At 42.2% G+C, this 22,061-nt stretch overlaps 1 protein-coding gene and 1 long non-coding RNA gene across 13 annotated transcripts in view; one reads left to right on the top strand and one right to left on the bottom strand.

Annotated features, from left to right (window-relative positions):
- Window positions 1–11,430: 11,430 nt before the first annotated feature.
- LOC131255456 (uncharacterized) overlaps window positions 11,431–22,061 on the top strand; it is an 80,848-nt gene continuing 70,217 nt past the window's right edge. For 2 of the 12 annotated variants that reach the window (XM_058256173.1, XM_058256174.1), the window contains exons 1-2: window positions 11,433–11,714; window positions 14,839–15,191. In XM_058256173.1, the coding sequence (XP_058112156.1) occupies window positions 14,865–15,191 (327 nt within the window). In that variant the 5' untranslated portion in view covers window positions 11,433–11,714; window positions 14,839–14,864. Of the gene's footprint in view, window positions 11,715–11,802; window positions 12,406–14,782; window positions 14,815–14,838; window positions 15,192–22,061 lie in introns of those variants that run through there. The other 10 variants (XM_058256176.1, XM_058256177.1, XM_058256180.1 and 7 more) reach the window with 9 other exon arrangements.
- On the bottom strand, window positions 19,206–20,207 carry LOC131255457 (uncharacterized). Its single transcript, XR_009176053.1, has 3 exons — window positions 19,797–20,207; window positions 19,575–19,705; window positions 19,206–19,467 (listed from the first exon to the last, which is right to left on the bottom strand). It is a non-coding gene; the product is annotated as an uncharacterized LOC131255457 (long non-coding RNA).

The raw sequence follows: 22,061 nt of genomic DNA on the forward strand, positions 1-22,061 counted from the left end.
CATTTGGAGGAATCACTCTGGTTGCCGAGCCCTCACCCACAAAGTCATCCGACAGGGGTATTTTTGGTTGACCTTTCAAGTAGACGCCCGACAGCATGTTTGGAAATGCGACAAATGCTAACGTTTCGCAGCAGTACCCCGACAGGCCCCAGAGCAATTGACTTTAATGACCAGACCATGGCTATTCGCCCAATGGGGGATTGACATCATCGACCCCTTACCAACCGGTAAAGGACAGACTAAGTTTGTAGTTTTCGCAGTCGACTATTTCATTAAATGGGTCGAGGCGGAGCCACTGACCAAGATTACTGAGCAAAAAATTACAGATTTTGTTTGGAAGAATATCACATGTCGATATGGAATCCCCACACGATCGTTTCGGATAATGGGAAACAGTTCGACAAGTAGCAATTCCAAGGTATGCGAGAAAACCTTGGGATTCGAAATGCTTACTCATCACCGTGGCATCCACAAGCAAAAAGGCAGGTCAAGGCAGTCAACAAAATTATCAAGAACCACCTCTGAATGAAGCTCAAGAAAGCTAAGGGATCCTAAGAGGAAGAGCTTCCCCATGTCCTCTAGGCATACCGGACCACAGCCCGAACGACCACGGGAGAAACTCCTTTCTCCTTGGCCTTTGGCGTTGAGGCCATCATCCCAATTGAGGTCGGGCTCCCAATTGCTCGGACCCAATCCTATGATGAGCTACAAAATGACAAGCTAATGGCATTTGACCCCGACCTCATTAAAGAGAGAAGAGAGCAAGCTCGGATCAAAGTTGTAACTCGGCAGCAGCAGGTCGCATGTTTCTATAATTCTAGAGTGAAAATGAGAAGGTTTCGAGCTGAAGACCATGTCCTCCGCAGAACTTTTCAGAACATGAAGGAGCCTGGTGCATGTACTTTAGGACTAAATTGGAAAGGACCCTATGTGGTGATAAGTGCGAGCCGACTAGGATCGTATCAACTTGAGGACTTGGAAGGTCGGCTCCTGCCATACACATGGAATGCCGAGCACCTCAAAATCTACTACACATAAGGGCCGACTTGCCCCGAGCGTGAAATCTAATTTGTTTTTTTCTAACACAAAAAGCGTACTTCCTACTTTGATATCAATAAAATCCCCAAGTCGGGAAAATTTTGATTTCTACTCCAATATCTAAGAACGAACCATCTACTAAGAGTTTACTAAGGGTCTCCCACAATGAATGGGAAGAACGACCCTAATTAATGGGCCGACTCTCCAAGAAGAGATCGGACCCTGTAATATCGACACTACTCAAGTTATGCGATTTGTGTATCCGACCTACAGAAAACTAATTGGGCGTCACGACCTAAAAAGGTTAAACTAACCTATTTACTTGCAGAAATCTCACAAGCACACAGGATGACAAAAAATTGTCTTTATATTGAGAAAGCTCCGAGGAGTACATTAGGAGCACATTACATTAAAAAAAAAAAGATAAAAAGAGAAGAAAAGGCCAGTAGGCCGCAAGGGGTTCCTCAGAAGGCGATTCTTCTGGAGGCACCTTGGGGTCTAAGTCAACATCCTTGTAAGCTGAGAGGTCGAGCTCAGGATGATCCCCCTTTATGTCCTCGAGACACCTCTCATACCCAGCCCCATACAGAAGGTCCCGATCCTCCATGTACTCCTTGGAGGACTTGAACCTCTCTACGGCCGCTGCCTCAACCTCCTTAACCTTAGTGTCGAAGGAGCACCTCAACACGGCCAGGTTCGCCTTCCATTGAGCCCCTCTCTCTAAGGCTTAGCCGAGCAGCTTCTTCGACACCTCCATCTTGGCTGCCAAAGTCTCTGCCTGAGCTTTCAAGGTAGCCCGAAGATGTTCATCCTCCTCGCGGAGTCACCCATCTTCAGCGGTGGACTACTCGACCTCGACACCCTTCTGCAGTAGCGCTGCCTCCGCCACCTTTACCTCCTCCTAGAGGCACGCGCGATGCATGTTGAGCAAGGTGGGGGCATACTGAGAAGAGAAAGAAAACAACAAGAGTTAGACCAAACTCAGAAAAAATAGAAGCTACCCAAGTAAGAGGAAACTCACCATGAGAAAGAGACTTGATACTTGGAGCAGAATCCCTTTCGCCGGGGTGTCCATAGTGCTGGTAAAGTCAGCATCAGAAATATGCCGATCTGCCTACAGCAAGAGACTCTCCAGTGCCCATTGCACCGACCTGGGAGGTCTCTGATCCTCCCCACTGTGGCCGCTGGACGAGCCCCCCTACCTAAGTCATCGGGAGTTCAGTCACCTCCACAACTGTTCGCCCAGCAACCTGAGCATCAGTAAAAGGAGCCGACCTACCGGTTACCTCTACCTCAAGAACAGTGGGGCCAGGAGCCAAGCTTGACACCTTTGCCACTACTCTCTGAGCCGCAGAGGATGGAGATCTGACCTTCCCCTTACTCTTGGAGATCGACTTCTTCTTCTTCTGCACTAGCTCGGTAGGAGGGGGTGCAACCTTGCATTTCGATGGTCTCACCTCCAGAATATATGCATAACTAAAAAGGTTAGAGACAAATTCACAAAATATGCTAAGTCCAAAGATTGGCCAGGACTTATACCCGTTAGTGTGGAGTCAAGACCTGACTTAAGAAAGAGCTCGGGTTGAAGAAGCTTCCTCCAAGATCTCGATGAGGCCTTTACTGACCTTGCTCCAGCAATCCGAGTAAGAGCTTCAGGCCTAAGCAAGGAAGGGAACTTGGGAATAACTACAAAAAACAAGTGTATACGACCAAGTCAAAGTACTGAAGACAACCAAGTAAAAAAAAGGGGGAGAGGAACTAAGTCCGGACAATACCGACCTGGATCAAAGAAGGAAGTCATGACCAAAGAGCGAAGCCCTCTTATTACTAGCACTTCTTAATCTCCCGAAGCCCAAAACCATTTGTTCTTCCAGTTTTTATTGGAGGTCGGAATGTCCGTGACCAAGGCCTTCCCAATTCCCCGCCAAGAAGAGAAATAATATCAGCCTTCATGTAGTGGGTTGGTTTTCACTTGGTACAAACGGAGGAATTTGTCCACGGTCAGCTCGGGCTGGTCAAGATCGGACCAAAGAATGAAACATCCGACCAATGCTCTCCACGCATTGGGGATTAACTGTCCTAGAGCCAATCCTAGATGCATGAGCACCCGCCTTATTATCTTTTGGAGAGGGAGCCTGAGGCCGCACTGGAGGGCGACCTGGAAAATGGCCGCCTCTCCCCCGGAGAGGTTATTGGGAATCTAGCCCGGTGAGGGAGCTCAGAGTACCACCGAGTCAGGTATGTGATACCCTAATCTAATCCTCACCAGGTCGGCCTCCCTCAAGATGGACTTTATGGGTCCTTTCACCCCCTCCTCATCCTCCTCTCCAGAGGATTTGACGAGCCCTTCTTCCATAGGGAAATCCCCCTCTGTTTCAACTGGTTGCTCCATCGGGGATCTCTCGACTACCCGCGACGCCTGCGATGCCCGAAACTCGACATCACTCATCATCACCAGAGGAGATGGTGGGTTCGGCATAGGGAGTAAATCATCTGCCCCGCCATCAACACCTGATGTCCCCTCCCGAGAACTTGAAGTTTCCAGCATGACGGTCAACCCAAGAACATTGGGAAATCGTTGCACAAAAAATAAGATAAAAGGAAGGGAGGGGAGATTGGGGATGGAGCTCACTAGAGATACGAGGTCGTTGGAAGCCCGATGCAGTACAGTCACCGGAAATCGTCTACCGCTAAGGTTGGAGCAAGTCGGAGGTAGGAAGGAGCAAATAACCCCGCCCGACGATTAGGGCTTCCCTTTTATAGGGAGGCCACATGTACAGACATTTAATGTCCGTCATTAATGTGTGACCATACGACATCTCGACACGTGGTGCATTCCCACTCATCGCACGCCTCCACGACGAAGGACAGGCCACACATTGTCTCCTTATTAGCCAAGCACCGAAAAGGTGGCCTGAGCCATGACACGCCACCTCGACGGTCCCGTATCACGATTACTGATACGCTTCGATTCTCGCACCCGTCGCCTTATTTAGCATTAATGGCGAGACGAATCGACATCCTAAGCAATAATAATTTGACCTGACCAGGTCCGACCTACTTCTCAAGCCCGTTCTACGAACTTGGAAGTAGGGGGCTTATTTTTATGGGAAAAATGGACCGACCCATAAAAGAAAGGCCAGGTTAGAAGCCCACGTATCCAACTCGACACACGGTTCCAAAGTCCAAGGGGTAAGATCGAGTTCGATGGTGAAAGTACTACCAACCCCGAGGAAGCCCAGCCGCCCGATTAAGCAGGTAGGTCAGCATTCAAGGTCGGCACCTCGAGGTTGGCACTTGAGGTTGGCACGGCCCGGATCCCCTACTTCTCTCTGGATTGGTAGACTAAGGTAAACCCTTGTATAAGCAACAGGAAAAGGCTATCAAGACTCATAAAGAAGTTAAAGGCTACAGAAATTGGACATTACAAAAACCTTTATAAATGGAAGGACATCACTTTGTTCGACATACATGGGCGAGCTCCCTCACAACCCCGAACAATACTTAACACGTCTCTAGCACGTGACCATTTCCTTAGTCCAACCTTAAGGAGAGGTCGGTCCAATTACGCTCAGTCTCCAACTACGTCTCTATGCCGATTCCGGGCAGTCTGACCTTATTTAGGGAAGATAGGTTTGAGATCTTCTCTGGAGATCTCGGGATTCGCCAATGATGCAATCGTGATCCCTAGATCCTCTCCAAGGATCTCGAGGGATCTCCCTACTTAATAAGGAAATCTACTCCATACTACTGTCTCTCCTCAACTATAAATAGAGAGACCTCCAATGGTGAAAGGTATGCAAAATCTCTCACCCAAAACCCCTCAATACTACTAGACCTAAATTCCTAGCCTGATTTTGGCATCGAAGGGTCCCCTGCTCGTGTTAGGGTTTTCCTTGTCCATTCCTTGTGCAGGTGAACAGGTCCAGAAAGGGGCTAAACAGAAAACTGCATCAACAATGTCTAAAGCCTTGTAGGCCTAAAAAAACAAGTCAAATCATAACCTAATGCAAAAAAGCAATCCAATAGGTTTGTCAAAAAAATGTAAGGGTTTAGGTGTGGAGACCAAGGATGTGGGACTCAAATAATTCGAGTGTCTTTGGGTTAAATTTTCACCATGGTCGGACATGTGCAAATGAGTTTTCGAGAATGACTTAACATTATAGGTGTGTATACCATGAAAATTCTCAGATGATTAGTGGGCATATTTATGTCTACTATAATGAGAATTCAATCGTGGTTTTACTTTGATATTTGGGTGGCCTAATTAATGGATACAAGTGTGACGGATGGTTAGGAACCTAATCATGTACATAGGTTAATATACGGTTACTTCTATTAAGATATAAGTACAAAGCAATTTTTAGAAGGATCGAATAGATGAGATATAGAATAAACGGCTTAGATCAATGATTAGATAAATTATCATATGATCACGTGAATGGATGGACAAGTGGATAATCATGTATATTGATCACATGTATGGTCAATAGATGGGTGGATGGATGATCAAATGTACAGTCAGATAGTCACTCGCATACTCACACATGTGTGTGAATTTTTTAGATCATTACACCTATGGTCAAACTAAAGGTTTGGTCCTTCATAGAGTGGAATGGTAGAATAAGATTCATGTGGTCAACCCCAATTAATTAGGATAGTACTTATATGACATGATCCATCACACAAGTAAACCAATCAAGTAAACAATTTGAATTATTAGAAGATAAATGAAATTCAATGTCTATAGTCCCAAATATCTTATGATGTGTTAGATATATGTGAGCAAAATGTACTCTATCCTCACCCTTCTTTTTCCATGACCATTCTCTCCTAGTGGTTTGCTCGAATGTATTTCGATATATTGCCATGTGATACATCGGGATTGTAGCCTTTGAATTTGTGTAACCTTTCAACGATCTAACTGATAATATGGCAAATATCACTTTGTATAATAGAAATAAATAAAGGATTCCAAATGAATCATCTAAACACATAGATGTGACTCTTTGACCTTGAACATGAGAGGCCACCATTGTTGCTAGCAATTCAATCAAACACCAGCCCATGCATGTGACATAGGGCCTATATTCGGATTTTGTGTGTGAGTATGATGCATAGGTGTGCCAGAGTGTACTCGAATCAATGTTTGATTGAACATCCTGCCCCTGCGTTGAGTTAGACTAATTAAAGTCTAGAAATGGGGTCTAATTATCCTCTCAACCACCGGTTGTGATTATCAATCATGTGACTTGTGAAAGGGTAGGGGTTAACCCTTTTAAATGGATTCTTTTTTGCCTTGTGTCTAAGAACTTTTTCTTTCATCAGTACATTCACAATACACTTCTTAAAGGAATGAAGATGAATAATTAAACAAAACTGGTTGAACAATGCTAATTTCATTAATTGAATGTGTAGCCCATTACAATCGAGAAAGTATTGAAAGCAACATAGAGAAATAAGTGATCGAGAGATAAATACCTGATCCGTTTATCGGAACAAATGATTGAGGTGAATGGTCAGTATGATGTGATCGGATAGGTGTGATCGTCTAAGTAAGAACTCAGTTGATTGAGATCCAACATCTTTGGGTTGTGGACATTTAAACTAATCCCACGGTATTGTAATGGTGGACAATAGCTAGCTATGCTAGGCTATGATAAGATAAAAGATGACAAATGAAAGATAAATTGAAAAGTAGATAGTCATGTTTGGCGTAGGGCTTCGAGCTCTTCTTCGCGAGCTCCTTTTATAGCTTGTCGAGGCAGCAAAACACTCGTTGGTTTTCCTTGCTGATCCTGAATCCTTTTATAGCTTGTCAATGCGGTAAAACGCTCACTGATTTTCCTTGCTGATCTTGAATCCTTTTATAGCTTATCGAGGAGGTAAAATGCTCACTAATTTTCCTTGCTGATCTTGAATCCTCCGCATTTATGATGTGCATTCCGAATAGGAATAACTCCAGAGAGATCCGAAGCTATTGACTTCTCGGATCTTATTCTCGTAGTTGATCCTTTAATGAAGCTCTTTATGGCCCAGTAATCGTACTTGGGATCAATAAGGGAAGCGTCTGGGGTTAATCTCGGGCTTGAAATTGATCATGGCCATGCATTTAGAGGGTCTCTTTGTCTCTTCCAATCCCGGTGTTAGACAATCCGAATCTACCTGATACCGATATGTTATCGGAGACAGGTTGGATCCGATCTTTCAACAAGCTCTCCCATCCTTTTAATTCTGATTAATGTACAGCTTGGGACCCGATTTGGCTGATGTCCATTCTCTCTTGATTTGGGTCCGAACTATAACCAGATTTGCTTGGATAAAGGTCTTATCTTGGGATATTCAAAACCTTCTTGAATGTCGTATAATCTCTGAACATCTTTAAGAATATCTGTGATAGGATACATTTTCTTGACGGGTTTTTTATAGACGTGCCTAACACTACCTCGTTAATTAGCACATTAATCGTGACCACGTTGCCTTCATTGATTTGATCACACACATGGGTATGTGTCAACAATGGATCAATGCTTAAAATGATCAGTAACAAATTTTATTTGTTGAATTTCCATCATACAAAGTGAGACTTGTATAAATGTTTGACTCATTGGAAAGATGACCCGGATGTAAAGAATAGCTCCAACATATAATATTGCAACACCTTGGATATGTCGGAGTAAACCTTCTCTCATTCATTTTTGTTGTCCATACACTCTCTGTGTGGAGCCTGCTCTTATACAATGTTTCTCTTAGGGCTGGGCTAGCCTGTTCGGCTCTTAGGCCTGCCCTGCCTTGGGCTGGTCTTGAGCTGGAGTATCAGGTCCCTATAGAACCGTGCAGCCGAACAGGTCACTCCACCCATTAGGGGTAACTTGCCCCGGAGCCATGCTGAGGTAGGCCAAGAGACGCCATGTGATCTCTTAAAGAGGAAGATGAAGGTCGCACTGCATCGCGACCTGGAATATTGTGACCATCCCAGTAGGGGGTCAGTTGGGCAGCTCATTCGGCAGAGGAAGACGCAGGATGACCGACTAAGGAACGTGATACCCAGTTCGGATCCAAGATAAGTCATCCTTAGTCAAAACTGAGGGTACCGGTCCCTTGGACCCTTCCTCTACCTTGGCTTCTTCAGCCTCATTTTCAACCGGAGGGTTTGACCGGCCAGAAAAACCTTCTATACTTGTCTCCCACCTGGGAGACAGATTCGATGCCCTAACAGACGCAGTCGGCCTTTGCACCGGAGAATCCAACACTCTCTGAGAGTGACGGAATAAGGCATCTGCTTCCACCGCTATCTCCGCCAGCAATGAAGGTGATTCCAAAGCAGCCCAGAAGCCACTCACTTTACCTTCGTCACCGTAAACTCCCTCTCGAGGGCTTATGGGGCGTGACATTCTTAAAATTAAAGGAAGGGGAGGGAGAAGGAGCTCACCGGAGTTTTGAGGAGATGCTGGAAAACGCAGAAAAAGCAGGAAGCAGAGAGAGGAGAAGATGGAGATGGGTGCGAAAATGCGAAAAATGAGGATACTAAGGCGCCCCTTTTATAGCCGTGCCACGTGGCTCCGGCATTAAATGGGAAGTCGAATCAGCGTCTCCTCGGATGCCTCGGCCCGACACATGGCAAAGCACCACTCGCCGCTTGAGTCGTCGTCAAACGCCCTGCCACGCGTCTCCCTCCTACTCGTCCCGCCGTCGAAACGACGGCCATACAGCTCGTGCGACCTCAGGAAGCGAACTGATGCGTGTTAGAACGAGGTAATGTGCCCCAATATTCGTGCTGGCCACCATGCAAGTAATAAATGCTCCATCATAAGCTCGGTCCAAGTACATGCTGACTCAATTCCTATCTACTCCTCGGCTTCCACGGGTCGAAACAAGGAGTAGGGGGGCTTACTGTTGGGGAAAAATATGACAAGTCCGATAAGTTGGCTCATATATGAATGACATGGCCCGGACTCACTAGGCACTGAGCCTGACCGAGGCCTACATGTCCAGTAGCACAAGGCGAGACCTCTAAGAAGGCCGAAGCACCTTAAGGATCCCTTCGAAAATTCCTAGGGACCAATCCATGCCGACTCATTTTCATGGGTCGGTCATCATTCAGGCATAAGTTGACCAGACATAAGCCGAACTAACTTTGGCCCAACCTCAGTCCAACCTACCTTCTAAGTCAGCCAATAGGGTGGCCATCGATCAACAATAAGTCGATTATGAATTGACCGCTTCTGATTAAGGGTCGGATGAATAACAGAGAAAAAGAGTCGACTAGTGCCCTAGAACATCCACGCTCCGGGGTTGGCCAATGGCTTGCCGAGCCACTTATTCTCAGCTAGAGGGCTATCAACGGATCTCACCCTGAGCCAAGCCAAGAATCGACAAAGAGTCAGCCCGTATTAAAAAATCTTCCTCCGAGATCTTCGGAAGATAATCTCCAATCTTGGGAATCCAGGGAATCGAGGATATCGGGATCATCCAAGATAATGATTTATCCCAGTTAGGGAAGGTCCCGAAGTTACATGGGATCGCTTCTCCTTTATAAATAAGGAACGCCTAATGGTGAAAGGTATACACATACATTCTCACCCCTAAATCCTTATCAAATCATTAGACCCAGAATCCAAGTCTTACTTAGGCATCGAAGGGTCCCCTGTATTAGCCGGGGTCTCCTTTGTCCTCTTCCTGTGCAGTTGTTCGAGCAGCGGAAAAGGGGTGAGCAGAATACAGCATCAACAAGGCCCAAGGGTTCGGCTCGGCCCATTTGGCTCAATTTACAAAGATAAAGTGATCTCCTACTAGGGTGGCCCCACTGTAATGTCTATATGAAATCCACACCGATCATTAGGTCGATCACCCCATTTTAGGCATAGGACTCAAATATCTTCTGCATCTTTGATTTAGGTGGACCACGTGATTGGAAACAATGTAAGGGACAACCCACCTCAAGAATGTTTCTCTTGTTGTGGCCCACCTGAATCATTTGTGGACTTGATTTTTGTGCCTAAAACCTAAATTTTGGTGCTGCATCTAATGGTAGGAGTGGTTTTCATATAAACATCATAATGGGCCACGTAAAAATTAAAGGTGGATGTCTCTCTCAACCGTTTCTTTTGATGTGGCCCATGGGAATCATAAGTGAACTTGAATTTTTGCAGAGCCTAATGTGTAATTACACATCTAATAATGGAAGTGGATTTCAAATAGACATCAAGGTAGGCCATATACTTTAAAAATAAATGGTGGTGTTCCTCTCTCCAAGTGTTTGAAAAAAAATACAAAATATTAGGCTGAGCTTGATTTTTTATGTGGCCCACCAGGATGTATATGTTAAATCTACTCCAAGCATTAGATTGTGTAATCCAAAGACCTAGCTTCCAAAAATTAGTTTGACTTGTGATTCATGAGTGTAGAGGGAACACTTGGAAGAGATGTCCACCGTTGATTTTCATGGGCTACCACATTGATTATATGAAATTTATAATCAAATTTATTCATACCATTAGATGTCACACCAAAATTTAGGCGTATGTCCAAAACTCGATTCATAAATAATTCAGGTGGGCCACGATAAGAGAAACAATTTAGAGGGCAAGTGCTGTCTCGTAGACTGTTTCCAACAAATAGGTCTATGTGAATGATCGGACGTAGCTGATATTTAGGAGGTATGCCTAAAACGGGGTGAACGCACTTGGTAGTCCAGGTGGATTTCGTGTAAGCATTACAGGGCTCTAACTAGCTCTCTAATCCGGCATCTTCATCAATTACTCCTTTCTCGGACGCGGATTAGCTGCTGAGAGGTTGAGTAGATAGACTTGCTACTGAGGTAACGTCACCTAATTATGTGGGTCCCACCATGATGTATGTTTTGTATCTACACCATCCATCCATTTGGAGAGATTGTTTTAGGGCATGAGCCAAAGAACGAATGAGATCCAAAGCTCTGTTAGACCCCACCACAGAAAACAATGAAGAGAGTAACGCCCACCATTAAAAACTTATAAGGACCACGAGAATTTTCGATCAAGCTGATATTAGGGTTTTCCGTTCTTTAATGTCTGTGTTAACTTATGAACAGGTTGGATCTCAAATAAACATCAAGGTAGACCTTGGGAAGGTTTCAACGGTGGGAGTCCCTCTCCCCATTGTTTTCCGTGGTGGGATCCATTCCAGATTTCAATCAGACTCATTCTTTGGCTAATGTCCTAAAATGATCTCTAAAAATAGATGGACGGTGGGGATACAAAACATACATCATGGTGGGGCCCACGTAACTTGGTGACGTCACTTCAGTAGGGAGCCTCGCTACTCAACTTGTCAGTAGCTAACCTGCGTTCTCCTGTCTCTCTCTCTCATGTGCGAACCGACGTGCCGTCATCCTCCAAACTCCAACCCAAGTCCCCTCTGTCTTGATCCGCTCGAATCGGGTCCGGCCGAACTCCGGTTATGTTGAACAATGCAGGCCGGGCTTGACAGAGCTTGGCCCGACCCTCACCTAGCCAGTTGCTACTTTCTATTCGTGCGTGTAGTCGCACCGCCGCTCGCGTGCCTCACCCATTCCCTCTCTCTCATCACGTGCCTTGCACGTGCCATACCTCACTAGTTCTCAAAGGCGCGAATCTTTCCCCATCCCGCTCGAATCCTTGGAATTTCTCTTCTACATTTTCTCTGCGTTTTCCCTTGTAAGTCCTCCTATTCTTTTTTTTTTTTTTTTTTTTTCTTTTTTCAGCTTGCTGTTTTCTCCTAGGGTTGGGCTTTGCGACAGTCCGCCACCATTTTATAAACGGTGGTGACTCATCCACCGGCCACATTGCAAACCTGTCAGGCAATCCAGATCATCCAAAACGCTGGACTGACTGTCGACGGATCATAAACCAAGAAATGACACCAAGCAGATGATCTTGGACCACTCACTATTTTACTTTTCACCATCATCTAATAAACAACCAACTGGCTAGTTAAAGTCTATTGATTGTCGTCATTTTAGAGCTATGCTTTATCCACGATGTGCCCCACGATTTGGACGGTTTGGATATGGGGACGCATGTACTGACGTCAGTGGGACGAATTACCGCCATTCTGACAATGGTGGTGAACTACCGCCAGTGTCTTGTCACTTCCGCTGTTGAAATGCCCAGGCCGGAAGTTTGTATTAGGGCTATCATTTAATACAAGTGGGGCACATGCTTTGGTGTGGATACAATTCAAGGATCTCACGGGGCCTGGAAATCTCTCAAGTTGGAGGATCCTAACCATAGAATATAATACACGCCGTGTCGCCATCTCATTTGTCGAATGTGGATCATTGCTGTATTTTCTTTCTCAGCTGTCTATTTGCTGGCCCACCTGTTGGAGTTTCGATTTTTCAACGCTGTATAAAGCCTCTCTCTATTATCTTTTAGTGTTGTTTGGATGCTTGTAAAATCCCATAGTTTTATACATGTTACACTATGTGTTTGGAATTTGGATGGGAAAAAATGGCATAAGCCAAGGTTTAAAGTGTTGTCTGAAATTAGTAAGTATCGCCGGATATGTAACGGTATCACTCATGAACGATACGGGTGATAAATAATGGTGTCAGTGGTGAATGGTACGTTATGCGACACACCCACTTCAAACCTCGGCATAAATTTGTATACAGGTTGTAAAGAGTTCATACCAAGCATTCCACAATTCTTTGCATCCCAAAAAGCTGTGTTTTTGGGTCATTTTGAAACAAAAGATTCAACAAGGGAAATGTGTTTTCCTACTAGAGGGTCTTGTGATTAGTTGTTATTTTAAATCTCTGACTTTGGATTGTGGCTTAGTTAACAAAATTGACTTGGTGTGGTGAGTGGCTAACCCTTTTGAGATTTTCCAATCTCGGATGGGGTATTACAATGGCAAGGTCCATTAGATAATGAAACTATTGGTTCGAAGTCATCTTAGGTGATGAATCAACAATTCCAAGTGCTTTTCTTGATGAACTAGAGTTTTCCTAGGATTTTAGGACCTGTTTTGTTTTCCAATTACAATGGTAAATGGTTGTAAATGAGTAATGATTATTTACTCGTGTTTGTGTGGTGACATCAATGATATTTGACTGTGATGATGATTTTGTTACATTGTTTGTTTCACCCAGAAATCACAGTAAAAATGTTAGATGAGCTGTGGAGCCCGCTTGTTAGATGAGCTGGTGGAGACTGTAGTGTGTGTGAGTGATCCAAGGTTCAAACCTTGGTAGTGTTACCTTTCCAAAAAAAAGAAAAAAATGTAATGATTTTACTTTACCTACTTCCTTCATACTTGTATTTGACTCTTGATTTGTGAGCCATAATTCCTGCTTAAACAAACACATGGAAATGATAATGTTGGCTCGTTTACTTTACATTTCATAGGAAATTGGAAAATCAAAGAGGCCCTTAGGTGAAATGGGGATTGTAATTCTTTCTAGTTGAGGTATAACTGGTTAACTGGTTGAGTTAGGGGGCACATGGCATATATTAACTTAAGTTTAACTGGAATTGTGGAACCCACTGTTGCTGAGTTACTGTCCAAATTACTCAGATTGGTTGAGCAATCCTAACCTCTGATTTGAGGACACTTATTCGTTGAAAGAAGACCATTGGATATTTTCATTTTTAACCATCCAGTAAATGTCCAGCAATCTGATATTTATATAACCAAATAAGAGTAATTTTTTGGTTCCTAATATCAATGTCTGACATCAACTTTACTCCTTTGCTAGGGATGTGACTGGTTGGACCTCTAAAAATTTTGCCTGTAAAATACTTAATATTCAAAGGCTTGGTTCGGTGGTCGCTTAAAAATGATTTCATCTTGTTTTAGTTAACAGTAATTATGTATCAGTGATCATTGTTTTATACATTATGGGTTTTCAAGATTATGTTTAATCCTTGCCAAAATCTCTAATACACACTTATTGTTAACTAAAATGAGATGATCATTTGTTCTTGCATTGCTCCTTTGCTTATAAAGTGTGGGCCCACTTCCTTTGATTGCTTCATGTGGATTGGGTTATGCTGAAGTCGGCAGAAGATTTTATGTGGGCTGGGCATGGTGGAGGTGAGGTCAAAGCTGAGAAAGCCAGGTGGGGATTGATTCTTATGGGTTTTTTTTTTTTTTTTTGGGCTATCTGGGGGGCTAGTAATAGCCGTTGCTTTTGGAATGAAAGTATGGGGGGTAGAGGATGTAATTGGGCGTATTAAAGGGCTTGTATCGAGTTGGGCTGTGTATGTAAAAGCCGGTGCATCCGGCAATCTTTTCGATGCTGGGTAGTGCAGTATAGGGTTGTATTCTTTTCCTGCTTTGTGGGTTGATTATAAAAAAATTTAATTTGTTATCTCTCTCTCTCAAGAGATCTGTTGATTGTGGAAGAGCCTAGAAGATTTGCTTGATTGATATGAGTATCTCACATGAGTTTCACTTTTTGACACGATTTTGGAAATTTGAGATGGCATGGCCAGATTTTGACTCTTAGAAGGAGATGTAACACAATGAATGTGACTCATCGATGTCTGTGGTAGGAGGTACTTAGGGAAGTTATACATTTCTTCGTAAAACTGGTCTCCGTTATCTGTGCTGGGCAGAGCTTCTTAGAAACAGCCTCTTGGTTAAACCTTTGACGATGTAGATCTCATGGTTCTCAACTTGTGGATTTGAATTCTAGCTACTTCAGTACAATGTGTTATTAAAATAGAATGGAGCTTTATATCTTAATTCACCTGACACTTATTTTGGGAATTTTCAGCTTTTAGGTGATTTGGCATCTTTTCTTCAAAGGTAACCGTAAATTTTTCTTCACAGAAATTTGGAGAAGTGGAAAGTCTGTGATGAACTGCATATTGCACGTGTCTTCTGCCGCTATACTTTCACAGACTAGTCATTTTATCATGAGGAGTTCTTTATGTGGCTTTTCTAGAAAATGGAAAAGAAACATATGGCATGCTGGTATTAAAGTGAATAAATTAGATTTCATGTTGACGAGGTTTAATGTCCAGTGCTACTCTACCAGACGTGCACGTGCTTCTCAGCTGCCAAAAGAAGATCCTGGACCATCGATGGAGGAAGAGAGTAATGCTTTCTACGTTGTCCGGAAAGGGGACCTTGTTGGAATTTACAAGACATTGAACGATTGCCAAGCTCAAGTTGGCTCTTCTGTAATTCCTTTGTTACCTTAACCCTTCTTTTTTGTTTATTTATGTGTGTATATGTGCACTTTTGCAGTTCAATCGTTTTTGGTTGTCCATGCGCTTTGTGTTAGAAATTATTATTTGAGTTCATGTTTGCTTTTGAACACTCCCATTTTAGTTCCTCACTAATTTTTTCCCATTTAATGCTTTTGCATCTAGACAAATTTTTTTCTTCTCTTTTATAGACTAAGTAAAGAGTCATCTTATGATATTGAAATTAAGCATGTGCCTTAGACATGCAAATCTCTTTTGTCCTTTGCTGTTCCTTTTCTATTCTTGTGCCTTTTCTCTTTGTTTTGCTTTAATTTATGGGAGAAGTTGAAATCTGTCAAGCCACTCCTCACTAGGATGCTGAAGTTCGTCCACTGTGAACATGGTATAAATGCACGCTAAACCCCAAGGCCTTGTTTGGATGACAGTCCAAAAATTAATTTCTGGACACTCCATTCTGTGGAAACTCAGTTTTGGGAATAAAGTTTCTGAAAACCCATTTTATCTGAAAATGTTGTTTGTGCGATGGTGACTTTTTCTGTTTTTTTTTTCTTTTTCTTATAATGCTGTTTGGATGTCAACATTTCAAAAAACATTTTATAAGAAGTCAATGCAGCATGATACAGTTATCAACACCACTGCATCTGTTGAGCCCTATAATTATTTCAATTTGTCTTGAAGTCTCCTTAGTAGAACTTAACATTGATTGGAGTCTAGGATCTTCCAATCTGCAAGGTATTTGTAGGCGTGGCTCATCCACTTTCACATGCTGTGACTGGATAGTTAAGGAGAGAAGCATAGTAACATTCCTCATTCGACTAGAAGTCTACTAGCTCCAAAATCTTCTCCTAATTGCACTTTTCGAGCTGCACATGTGCCATTCTGTCACGTGTATAGGACATTTGATATGTACATAAGGTACGCTCTACCATGCACATCAATGAAATTTAGGTTGATCCATCACGTTGAACGTTGAGTATGGGTTGTCGGCAAGTTCTTTAAAATCATCCATTAGTTTTAAGAAGGGTGGCTTGCATGATGGCTGGATTTGATGGAATTCACCTTATTCACCTGCCCAATGACCTACATGTGCTTGGCTGCATGTAAAATGCTTGTAGGAAAGGATGCATGTGGGATAGCATGCTACAAAATTCTTTCCATACAGGGGGTGGCCTTTTGATGAGTGGACTTGCTTGATCTTTCTGACAAGTTTTTCTAAACACTGTATTTTGCTACAAGGTTGGCCACCTAATGGTTAGACTAACCTGATTATTTGGTGATCTTTATGGTGTGGCCCACCTTATGCACATGTTAGATGTCCTATACACGTGCCAAAATGGCACGGATTGTGTGTTTGAAGTGCTAGGAAAGGAGTGCATCTGTAGCTAACAAACCTTCACCTATATTATGCTTGGGATAGCCAATGTGGTTCACCACCATTTTAAAATGGTAGGGAGTAATCCATTTGATAGCCATTAACATTGATAGTGAGGATTGGATGATTACTTCGATTCATATTCTGTGCTTGAAGAAAGGTGCAATTTGTTAAAACAAAATTGAAGGGACTGCATGTTTAAGGTGGAATACTGTTAATAACTTAATACCAACTTGCCAGGTCAGATCAACCACCAATTGACAAGCAGGACGTAACGAATATCAAGATGAAAGAACAATTTCTTCCTCCTGGTTACGAATACTCTTTATGCCAAATTGTTCCTTCAAGTGAGGAGCTTAGTCTATAGAATTGTACGCTGAATTTACAAAAATCACTATTTAGAATCGGGTAAGAGAGAGCGAGGCGCAAAAGGCTTCTAGGTGTAAAGTAGGAATTTTTATTGAAATTCAGCATTTGATGACAGCTTGCCTTAAAGGTGTAAGAGTACTTGAAAATTCATTCGATTAGGCATGCAGGAACTCAAATCAGGGAGTCCGTTGTTACTCATCCAGCTTCTAGTGCTCCATGTGGAACTACGGGTGTTGTGTTTTTTGTTCTAGATAATTTCTAATGCAACATCTGGGTACAACTCAAAAGGAAAAGCCCGGATGCCATTTCTTTTTTCTTTATCTTTTTTTTTTTTTTTTTGTTTTGTCCTCCCTTGCCCTCCCACCTCTTCCCCCACCTCCACTTCTAGTTCTTGTGCCATGGCTGGAAAAACTTGTGCTCCCCAATGATATCCGGTTCTGCATCGAATGTGTGCATGCCACATTTTCCCATGTGGAGTTCGTCGCAAAATTCATGATCCGGGAAATTACTACTTGCTATGATTTCAGAACATCCAATGGCTGCTACCAGAGAGCTGCTGAAAGCCTCTTTACAAACTCCTTAAGCTATCATCGATAGTCTTGATTGGTTAAGCTTCCAAGTCTCCGATGCTAATGTCCTGGTTTATGTTATTGCTGAGTTTATTTGAGATGGCAAAGGTGGCCTCCTTCCTATTGACATATCCTCAGATCTTGTAAAGAAACTAAGCAAGCAAGAGAAAAACTCTATTTGCCGGAAATCCCAACTTTCTGGTTGCCCAGATACTGATCCTATACTATTTGCAATCAAGATGGTGGATATCTGTTGATTCCTTGAAGGTCATCATTTTCACGGACAACCAATGCTCCCCTCCCACTTCTTATACTAGACCGTCATTGCTAAACACAACAGGAAGCTCTTTTCATTTATTCATCCAGCCTCCTCGTAGGTGCGGTATCATCCACATCAACAACATTAACATCTACACCCATATCCTCGCAGACTTCACATTTTATATAATCTTCTCGAAGAACCAAATTGTCATGCCTTTTCGAGCATGTTTGTCCATGTACTCCAGGATTTCCTTTTGGATCTCTGGATTAACATTGGGACATGCCTTGCATTTGATCTTGAGGTGTATTTAAGGTGTTGCTTGTGCCGGCCAATGCCACTGGCACTTACAAACCTGCAAAGGTCACATGTTATGTACAATTTTTCGGAAGCGTATGGTAATGCCTGTACTTCCATCCCGGGTTAGACTTTAGTTTCAAAGAAGAAAATTTAGAAGAGGACATGATGACTTTAGAGATAAAGATTACCAATCAAGCTTAAGTCTAGTCTACTTCTAGGTTCTAAGTTCTCTTGCCTAAATGCATAATCGAAGTATGTAATAGTAATAGAATAGGGGAGAGAGAGAGAGAGTCTCTTGAGGAGTTTTGAAGTTGTGTAAAAAAATAGTAGTTGATATTTGATTACTTGTCTCGACCAATGTTGTCATGTGTGATCGCATAATCACATACATGGGCTTGGATCACATTTGCGACCAATGTTGTCGAATAGCATATGCGATCGTGTGCGATTGCATATGCGATCGCACAATCGCATATGCGGTCGCATATATATATATATATTTGCATTTTTCAAAAAAAAAAAATCACAAAAATCAGAATAAATCAGAATAAATTATTATGTCATTGGCCCTTGAAATATATTTAATTTAAGTAAAATAAAACCAATTACATTTACAATTTTACATAATGAATTAAATATTAAGTTAAGTCATCATTCATCAACAAATCTACTACATTCTACAATATAGTTAACTTCTTAACAATTAACATTTAACACATGAAATATCAATATTCAACATTCAATACCACATGATATACATCAACAGTCAACATCAACACACTTAGTAAACAAAATGAAGAAGTTATTTATTTATTATTTATCTAATCAATAATCATATACATTGATCTAGTAGCCATTGTGACATATCACCACCAGGTCCACTACCACCACTACCACCATCATCATCATTCGAGTCATCTCCTTCTTCCACATACACTTCTTCTTCTTCCGTTTCTTCATCATCTGTACGTACTAATACTTCATCAACATCCAATGGTGGATGATCTTCAGCTTGATCATCATTATCACCATCTTCTTCTTCAATCTCTTCAATCTCTTCCACGGGTTGACGGCTACTACTCGCCCCCCGGCTCCCTCCTGTCCTTCGCCTTCGAGTGGTACTACCTTCACTAGGTGTCGATCCGTATGCGACATCTTCAACTTGTGCTCATGTCAGCTCCTCTCCAGCAAATACCGGGTCCTCCGTCTCTGTGAGCCACTCGTTATCTGCATCCAACTCATCTAAGCAATTAGGGTCAAAGAAACTAGGTTTTTCTTTCCTAGTTTGGAATCGTTCTCGCAAGTTTTGATTGTATTGAATGAAAACCAAGTCGTTGAGCTTTTTTTTTGCTCAAGGTGATTCCTTTTCTTAGTATGAATCTGTAAGAAAGAAAGCACATTTGGCATTTGCTATTTAGGTAATTAATTTAGCTTAGGCCACTAAAAAATTAAAGTTTACAAACAATTACTAAACAGTCTAAATTTACTACCTCGAACGTGCTCCAATTGCGCTCGCAACCATTGGCAGAACATGTGAGTCCAAGAATCTTTATAGTCAGTTTCTTTAGAGCTGGATCCTTCCTGTTCGGGTCCACTCCATAGGCAGCCCACCAGTCAGCTGAGAAAAATAGTTTAAGTAGGTTAGAGACACTTTGTAGAAAAACTATTTGTAAGAGTACACTAAGACTGACATTCATAGAAGTACTTACTGGGTAATTTCATTGTCCGATGCCTTATTACGATATCCCTTGAGAATATCCTTTCACTTTTTGTATAGAAGTCCAGCAAAGTTGAGATCTTGTCCTGTTCTCCTCTATCTGGAATCATTTTTTTCAAGACATCAATAAATCCAACCATATGCATAGTGCTTCTGCTGGATCAGCAGAAGCGAATAAACAGGCTGGGTTAAGGATGTAAGCAGCCGAATACAATGAGGATGACATTTGGCTGTCCCATCTTCTATCTATAATATCTAAAATTGACTTGTAATCACGGTCTCTATAGTTAAAATGGTCCATGATGTTTTTTTTCGCCCTCTCCATCACATCATATATGTAGCCCATTACAGGCTTCTCATCCCCATCCACTAATCGCAATATAGTGACTAAGGGCTCGGATGCTTTTAGCGCTTTTACCACTTGTGTTCAAAAACTTTGAGAAAGGATTATTCATTGAACCTGTTTCCCTTCAGCCTTCTTTGACTAAGGCTCACTTGTAAAATCGGTTGACACTACAAAGCTTCTAAGTTCTGATTTCTTTGCATGTAATCTTTGTAGTGTTAAAAAGATTGTAGCGAAACGGGTGACTGCTGGACGTAGCAAGTTATCGCCAATGTGTTTTCTCATTCGATTGAGAAGAAGGGCATGTTTGTACATAAAGACTGTGATTCTTCTAGCCCTAGCAATCACATTTATAAATAATCTACCTATATCTTCTAACGTAAGATCAACACAATGGGCCACACAGGGGGTCCAAAATAAACGTCGCCTCTTCTCCATAAGAAGACGACTGACCATTACATACGAGGCTGCATTATCTGTAATTACTTGTACAACATATTCCCCGCTTATTTATTCAACTACACTATTTAGTAAGTTAAACAAATATTCTCCTGTGTGTGAATGGCCCGACGCATCCACAGACTTCAAGAACATCGTCCCGGCTGGACAATTTACCAAAAAGTTAATGAGAGACCGACCGGATCTATCGGTCCATCCATCAGCTATTAGTGAACAACCATATGTTTTCCACGATTCCTTATATTCAGTTATGAAGGATTGTGTATATTCAACTTTAGTTTTTAGGCATGTCTCCCTCATTTCATAATATGAAGGAGGTTTAAGCCCAGGTCCAAATTGACCTATAGCCTCAACCATTACTTTAAAGCTTTTCGATTTAACGGCGTTGAAAGCAATGCCGGTTTGGTAAAACCACTTAGCAATATATTGAATAGTGGTTTTCCTATCTTTTTTGTTTATACCGGTTCTCTAAAGTTGTGTGAACCGGCCCTTTCCCTCTACCCCTTTGGTCGATCATATCCTCGGGGTGTGGTCTACACCATCTATCCATTGGCCCATGCCCTCGGGCTCTTTTCGAGACCGTTGGTTGTACTTGTGGTCTAGACTGGCTTGTCGAAGTATGGGAAGTGGGACTAACTTCATCTACATTAACTACATTTATATCTTCATATGCATCTTGTTCCAGATATTCTTCCTGACGTAGGGCATTATCGCATCTCTTTCTTGATTGTTTTTCCATATACTCCATGATATCCCTTCGGATTTCTGGAGTAATTTTGTCGCATGTTTTTGCATTTGACCCTGGTAAATGTGCAAGGTGTTGCTTGTGCCACACAATGCTACCGGAACTCACATACCCACATAACTCACATACTATGTGAGTCTTTTCCGTAACACTACAGTGGTGCCTATACTTCCAACCTGGGTCATTCGACTTGGGTTTCAAAGAGGAAGATTGGGAATAAGACATTATGATGGTGGTGTGTGTAAACTAAAGTAACTAGAAAGTAAATTAAAAAGTAACTAGAAACTAGAAAATAAACTAAAAAGTAAACTAAAGTAAGAGACTAAGATCTAAGAGTAAAGAGACTAAAGAGATGGGACTTGGGAGAGAGAGAGAGAGAGAGAGAGAGAGAGAGAGAGAGAGAGAGAGAGTTACACACACACACACTTACACACTTTACACTAGTAGTAGACTAGTAGTAGTCTAGTAGAAAAGGAGAGGGGAAAGAAAAGGAGATAGAGGGAGAGAGAGAGTTGAGTTACACTTGTAGAAAGGGAGAAGAAGAGGGAAAAGAAAATGAGAAAGAGAGAGAGAGTTGAGTTACACTTGTAGAAAAGAGAGGGAGAGAGAGAGAAAGATTTACATACAAACAAAATTAAAATTACAAATTTAAAAGAAGTTCCAACTTCCAAATTCTTCAATCTTCACTTCTTGTCTAAGTTGTCTTCTCT

This window comes from Magnolia sinica, chromosome 9, assembly GCF_029962835.1.
Source record: "Magnolia sinica isolate HGM2019 chromosome 9, MsV1, whole genome shotgun sequence".
Lineage (NCBI taxonomy): Eukaryota > Viridiplantae > Streptophyta > Magnoliopsida > Magnoliales > Magnoliaceae > Magnolia > Magnolia sinica.